Raw genomic sequence first — 7,303 nt, 5'->3', positions numbered from 1 at the left:
CTTAGATTGAGATTAGTTTTATTTTGTTTAGCAAAGCTTATGCATATAAACAATATAAAGCAGAAAAGGTTTTGCTCCATGCAAAGCAGCCTGAAATCTATTCCTACATTTATACAAATATAGTCAGGATATTCCATTTACATTGGACATATGATTGGACGTTAAGATTTGAATACTGTTTGCATCCTTGAACTGCACTCATCTTAAAGCCTGTGCTGTTGCAGTCATACCCTATTTACATAGAGTGTTTTGATTGGACAGCACAAGAGGTTTCCTAGCAACCAATAACGTCTCAATTTATTTTAAAGTGGCTAAAACGTAATCCTGCATTTTTAATACTGGAACCTGAATAGATAATCTATTTATTAATAATGTAGGAACAACTTTTCTAACACACACTTTCACACTTCATATTTATGACTATGACCTTCTTGGGAGTCGATGTGATTGATGGATGAAGACTTCTGATGACCTCAGACTTCCTGAATCCATGGCTACTACCTGACTGCTTACCTAGTTATAAACTTTTTCAGTAAAAATCTGTTTAGTATTTACTGCAAAACTTCTCTAGCTTTTTGCCTGAGTCAATTATATACATCCCCATATATTTATCCACGGGACAATACCTCATGCTTTTCAACAAGCAGAAAACAATCTACAGTATTCCTGCAACTGTTACTGACATCAACATGTTTCCCAAAGCTGTTCTGTGTCATATTCTTGCTGTTTTTACAGCCTTTTGCATGAAGGCACGTATTTGTCTCTGTTGTGCAGTAAAGCTACCCAGATGTAGCATCTTATTATAGTACATCTTATTTTGTGGCATTGTTTCTGTTGACAGTCTGAAGTGTTACTCTGATCTGATCCTCTGTGTCTGGACGTTTAAAATCAAAAAACATTCAGTGAATCATGCATGATGTGTTCTTCGGTTTCCAATCCTTGCACAAGTTCAACAGTTGCCAAATTCATGAATAAACTCATTTTTAGAGAAGTACAGTCAACTTAGCCTGTCACACCCTTCAGTTTTTGGTCCTGATGTTATCTGTTGTGCTGTTTGTTGCTCAAAAGCTTGGCATGTCACTCTCAGAGAATTATGTGTGCTGTTTGTGAAATATTATTTAATTATATTTGTGTAAAAGAAAGAATAAAAAAGTGTTTACATCGTGGTTCTTGGTGCAGTTTTGTACATGCCAAAATGAATGCCTTCTGAAACTGAAAAATGCAGGTTAGAGGAGATTTTTTTTAAAGAAAGAACAACAATACAAAAGAAAATCATCATTTACATAACTATTCTCTCCTTTAGATTCAGCCAGTGATCATTAGTGTGGCTATTTGGAATCCGTGTGAGTGAAACAAAGAGTGATTTGTGTGGTGGATTTGCTCATTCCACTGAAATGTGGGTCAAAGTGAGCCAGAAGACCAATACAAAATTCAGAAAAACTACTAAAAATGTCCTTACTGACGCCAATTCATCAATCAATCAATATTTTTTTGTATAGCGTCAAATCATAACAAGTGTTATCTCGAGACAGAAAGAGACTATGTGATAATATGCAGGAAGGATTTCTCATTTTACAGTAGCCTATGATTTTTGGATGTGGAGATTTACAGTGCCTGGTTGTGCTAAAACCAACTGTTGATGAGTCAATTCATAACAAAAACAAACCTCATTGTAATCGCCAACAGATACTGAACTGACTGAACTTTTATTTGGTGACAAACAAGACAAACGCAAAGGTTGACCAGGACAACTTGTCACGCTTAATAACCATTTATAAATATTCTAAGGCCACTGATAAGGATAGAAGCTCCAGAAGTTTTGTAGACACTCATTTACTTTTCCCAAGGTCAAAATCTCTGCATCTATGTCACTTTTACATTTAAAATAAATAAATAAAAAAGGGAATAATTGCATAAAATTTAACTTAAACTTTGCACTATTTTTTGGTTGTTGTTGGCACTCCACAGCTTAAAGTGAAGGTTTCACACAGTAATCCCTGCAGACATTCTTGCACTTATATGGTGTAGGCTGCTTGCATTGTTGTCTCTAACCCTATACAAGACTGTCTGGACTTGCAGCTTTAAGCCTTCTTCAATTTACCATTCATAACAGACTCATATTTCTTAGGACAGATTACAGTGATAAACTGCCTGTCAGATAGACGTATATACATTGACACACATATACATTGACACACCTTGTGCATTTTTCTTTGTTCAAACCATAGACTGTGAGGTTCAACCACAGGGTTCAACCCGTTCAAACAAAGTAACCATGTGACGGCCCGCTTCACTACGCCCACTAGTCCGTGTGAAAGAAGCCAGCAGCTCCTTCTCTCTCTCTTCTCTCCCTCTCTGTCTCCGCAGCTTGAAGTGTTCAGCCCCGTTAAGTGTCGAAAGGTGTATTGAGAATGGCAATGATACTGGCGTACTGGGACATACGTGGGGTGAGTTAAGCAAGTCATGTTTATTTGAAGTGCGCGCCGCTTACGAACAGACTATTTGGTGTTTGCAGCGCGGTGCCGCTTCACGTCCACTTGGTTAACGTTAGCATAGCCCTGTTAGCAGTCATTAAAATTAATATTTTTTATTCATAATTTGTCATTTTCCAACAAGTTGAGGGTGTTTTAAAGCCTCGCTCGGTAAATGTTACGTAACATGATGCCGCTTCGTTTTGCATGTGTACAAAATGTTATAATTAGCTATGTTTTAGCAACCAGCAACGACTTCACTATTTGACTTAATTTAAACTGCAGCCAACATGAGCTAATCTGCAGTAACTTTAATTAATGTCCAGACAATTAGAGCTGCTCTCCCTGGGTGGCTGTTTTCTAGTCGGTTAAACACGACTTTGAAGTTAGTTACATCATGCGTAGGCCTACTTTAAAAAAAAAAAAATTTAATGTGCCTTTGTCAGTGCTTCTTAATGAAGTTAGATGAAAGCAGGACACTGAAAACCTACAACGTGGTTGCAGCCACTGGTGCAACCCTTATTTAATTATTAACTTGTCACAGGTAAAAGGTAAAGATGAAATGTCTTAATGATTACTTACAGATTGGACTACAATTTACTATCTTTCAGTTGACTGTATTGTATGTAAACTTGTCCATGCCTCATCCCTCTCTCAAGAAACTAATATGGTTTCAAATTCTTAAAGGTTGAAATTGCATTAACACAGGAAACCAGTCATCAAATATGAGATGTGTTTAGAGCGCTGTGTTAATTAGGGAGTGGACAAAAAATCTATTTACTGACCAATATTATCAACCTGACTCGTGCCGTACAATGAACATATCGCTGGTCCCAAATACCAATATTTGAACAAAGAAAAAAACAGATTTCTCTTTCAGTTGGATTCATCCAATCACTACCTCGTGACTCCTCATGATGTCATCAATGACATGAGGGTAACATAAATGGAAGTTAATTTAGCCAAAGAAGAAGTAAACAGCGGGATTAATGAAGAAGAAAGCAGGATAATGGCACACAATGGTGATAAGAAGTTGAAGCATGGTTAGAGGTGGAACTGACACCAAATTGCATTGGATTTAAACAAATAATCCTTTATTTTATCTTTGTAGGGACATTTTCTATTCTTCAGTTAATTAGACATTATAATGTAGCTTTACATGATTCTTGCAAAATGTGATTTATCAGGAATGAGGTATTGTATCGATACCTGCGATCGAGTAACCCTGTGATTCCCACCCCTAGTGTTTATATATGAAACATCAAATCTGTTGTGGCCTTCAGAATATTAGGAAGATATGTTGTCTTTTTATTTTACCATAACCAAATAATTCACTGATAGTTTTTCCACAACTTAAGCTTTATGTTATAAAGTGTAATTGTTCATCAGAACTGGTTTATCAGGTCGCTGGTCAGGACACACCTCACATTTTTCATTTCTCACAAGTCATCATGAGAACATAAACTGATGCTTTACCAGGATTACAAGGTATTCACTCATAGAAATGGGAAATATGACCAATCCCTCTATTAATCCCTGATATTTCTGATCTCAAACAGCTTGCACAGCCTGCCCGCCTGCTGCTGGAGTACACAGGCACCAAGTATGAGGACAAGTTTTACTGCTGTGGTGAAGGTAATGTACTTCAAAATATAGTTAATTATAGGTAATGATAAATAAGTGTGACAAAAGTGTACATACAACACACCCACTGAACAATCGGATCACATTTCTAACCCACAGCTCCCGACTATGACAAGAGCTGCTGGTTTGATGAAAAACAAAAACTGGGAATGGACTTTCCTAATGTAAGTGATTTGATGCTTTGAGTTATGTGTTTGATCAAGTGCGTTGAATTGTCAACTAAAAATGGAATTTGTGATTATAGCTGCCCTACTTGTTGGATGGAGACAGGAAGATAGTCCAGAGCAATGCCATCATGCGATACATTGCTCGTAAGCACGATATGTGTAAGTACTGTTCTTTTTATGTAGATTTGAATCCATTAAATGTAAATATAAAAGAAAATTGACATTTTGTAACTCTTTAAACCACCTTTGTCTGAGTACCAGAGACTACATTTTGAACATAGAAGTACAGTTACACACAGATAGTTTCAGGGGCAATATCTCAGTGTTTATTGTCTTCATTTCCGACTTAAATTGTTGTTGTCACAGGTGGAAAGTCGGAGGATGAGAAAATCCGTGTGGACATCATGGAGAACCAGTCAATGGACTTTAGAAACGGCTTTGTGATGATGTGCTACACGGATTTTGTGAGTACTGCAGTTGGAGTTTAAACATAATTATTGTGTTATCTGAGGCCTTTGAAGCTACACTCATGACAACGTTGCCTCTGTGTCATCAGGATGGAAAAAAGAAAGGGTATTTTGAGAAGCTGTTGGACACGCTGAAGCAGTTCTCGGACTTCTTGGGAGAAAGGAAGTGGTTTGCAGGTGACAGTGTAAGTCAATCATCTGTCATTGTAAATTCTTACAAGTATCACACACACACACACACACACACACACACACACACACACAGGGGTCAACTGTAGCTTACACATTTAAGTAGTGTTTGTGTTTTAACTGGGTCTTAAGCATTATGATGTTGGCTTTGTCTGTCAGCTGTTTGGGCAGGTAGTATGAAGTAGATTTATTGGGAGGATATAGGTGACACCAGCCGGAGTTAGAAACTGGAATCAAATCAACACATTGAGCTTAAAAGGTTATCTCCTTTTCCATTACATGCAGTGTTTCCCACAGTTTCTTCATAGTTAAGGCAACCCCCCCCCCCCCCCCCCCGGTCAAGCCTGACCCAGGCACTGGGTGAGAAACACTGACAAACTGTCTCTTGATTTAAAGTCTTGTTTGAGCCATTATTTTCCTTTCCTTCCACCTTACCATTTTTAAAAAAAATAGATCACTTTTGTGGACTTCGTCATGTATGAGCTGCTGGATCAACACAGGATGTGCTTCCCTTCATGCCTGGATAAGTTCAACAACCTGAAAGGTCTTATGGATCGTTTTGAGGTGAGAACACTTTTACACATTATATATATATATAAACCCAACATCTTAAATTTACCACTGAAAGTAGCAGTCAGGACTTAAATAGTCCAGTGTTCGAGCTACTTTCGTCTTCCTCTGTGTTGATGCGACAGTCTGAATGTGCTGTCAGTATGTAAATAACAGTATGAAGTAGAGGTGGGCGATATGGGAAAAATATCATATCACAATTTTTTTTGGGGCAAAATCACAATCACGATTTTATCACGATTTTTTTCATACTGTTCTTTAGACAAATTTGTAAGTTACTGACCAGTTCAACCAAACTTATTTCCCTGTATAATGTTTTTAAATGCACAAAAACTGCGCTGACAAGTTTAATCTATTTTATAAACATCTTTGTAGGAGGTCTGGAGGTCTCTCACCCAGAACATCTTTAGCAACAGAAATGTCTTTCCCTCGATTTGATCAATATTTATGCACAATTTGAAGGTTTTCCTCACCACTTTGAAATTATGATTTTGTAATGTGTCCTCTTTTTGTGTTCATCAGGAACATTTTCATGCAGTGATGCATTCATTTAAAAACATGTAGACTTCAAGTTCTTGTGTTTCTGTTCTATTTAGCCCTGCAGAGTTCCTACAGCTGTAGCTTCATACAGGCTCTGCAGCCTTTGTTGTTTTTTATGACGTCATTAGACTAACGTTAGTTTAGTTTATATATAATCAAACATAATACAGAATGTGTTCATTCTGTGACACATGATCAAAATAAGTTTTACTGACAGAAGAGTTTACTTCATAGAGGGGGCGGGATATCGTTGATTGACAGACAGACAGACAGTCACCATGGTTACTCACTCTCACCTGCCTGCTGCTATGTAACATTGTTTAGCCTAATCCCTATAGGTTCCGTTATCACAACAGGTGAGCTTCAGGTGGAGAGGCTTGATAGTAACTTTTAAAAATTGAGAGAGAGCAGAAAACACCGACAGCAACATTTTAAACACCGGGGTTATATCTCCACTGACTGTCTGAGCTCCGCTCTGTCTGTCTCTGACTGTTAACGTCTCTCCGTGTCGCTATCTGAGATGTAATCTTAACTGTGCAAACTATGCAGATAAGTTAACTGTATGTAAATATCAGAACAGTTGCATATAACCGAGATGGAGTTGTTTTTGCGGACTTGACTTTTAAGTTTCGTTTTCGTTTTCACCGCTGCGGAGCAAAAGAGGGGGAGACGCGTCTGTGTAGGAGCATAAACTGCAGCATGATAGAATAAACACATAAGCCCGGTTCTACAATCTCTCTGCTTTGGCAGATCGTCAGCAAGTTAAAATCCTTCACGATCTAAGTTCCTTATATCGCCCACCACTAGTATGAAGAGTTGTTGGTACTGTCTTGTTAACTGTGCATGTTTGTCATGTTTGAATTACTTCATCCTCTAGAAACTGGAGAAGGTCGATGCCTACATGAAGTCAAGCAGATTCATTAAGACTCCTGTGAACAACAAGATGGCCAAGTGGGGGAACAAGAAAGAATGTTCTCAAGTTTGAAATCGATTTCTCGTACATTAAAAATGAGAGAACTATAACCTGTTACCAATAGCCCAGTTTTGATATCACCTGTTTTGGGTTTTTTTTCTCTCTTGTTGAATCAAAATTGTTTAAAAAGTATTCCAACTTTGTACTTTTATGATTTAAGATTTGTAGACACTTTCATCTAAATGAAAAGATGTAATTTGTTTGATACATCTTGAAACAAGTGTCATTGAATGTACATTTCATGACATTTGAAAATCAATTAAAGGAAAATACAACACATGG

General features: G+C 37.5%; 1 protein-coding gene across 1 annotated transcript; it reads left to right on the top strand.

Annotated features, from left to right (window-relative positions):
• Positions 1-2,334: 2,334 nt before the first annotated feature.
• On the top strand, positions 2,335-7,298 carry LOC132989917 (glutathione S-transferase Mu 4-like). The gene is made up of 8 exons (XM_061057860.1): positions 2,335-2,447; positions 4,031-4,106; positions 4,215-4,279; positions 4,360-4,441; positions 4,649-4,746; positions 4,839-4,934; positions 5,392-5,502; positions 6,926-7,298. The coding sequence occupies exons 1-8, from the start codon at positions 2,412-2,414 to the stop codon at positions 7,031-7,033; spliced, it is 672 nt and encodes a 223-aa protein (XP_060913843.1). The 5' UTR covers positions 2,335-2,411; the 3' UTR covers positions 7,034-7,298.
• The last annotated feature ends 5 nt before the right edge of the window (positions 7,299-7,303 follow it).

This window comes from Labrus mixtus, chromosome 15, assembly GCF_963584025.1.
Source record: "Labrus mixtus chromosome 15, fLabMix1.1, whole genome shotgun sequence".
Taxonomy (NCBI): domain Eukaryota; kingdom Metazoa; phylum Chordata; class Actinopteri; order Labriformes; family Labridae; genus Labrus; species Labrus mixtus.
The sequence above is the reverse complement of the archived record's forward strand: the minus strand, read 5'-3'. Positions and strand labels throughout refer to the sequence as shown.

Excerpts from the sequence above, each read along its gene's own strand:
- LOC132989917 (XM_061057860.1), top strand. The coding sequence starts at position 2,412 with ATGGCAATGATACTGGCGTACTGGGACATACGTGGG. Across the intron at positions 4,442-4,648 it reads TGCTCGTAAGCACGATATGT|GTGGAAAGTCGGAGGATGAG; the intron begins GTAAGTACTGTT and ends TTGTTGTCACAG. Across the intron at positions 4,935-5,391 it reads AGTGGTTTGCAGGTGACAGT|ATCACTTTTGTGGACTTCGT; the intron begins GTAAGTCAATCA and ends TAAAAAAAATAG.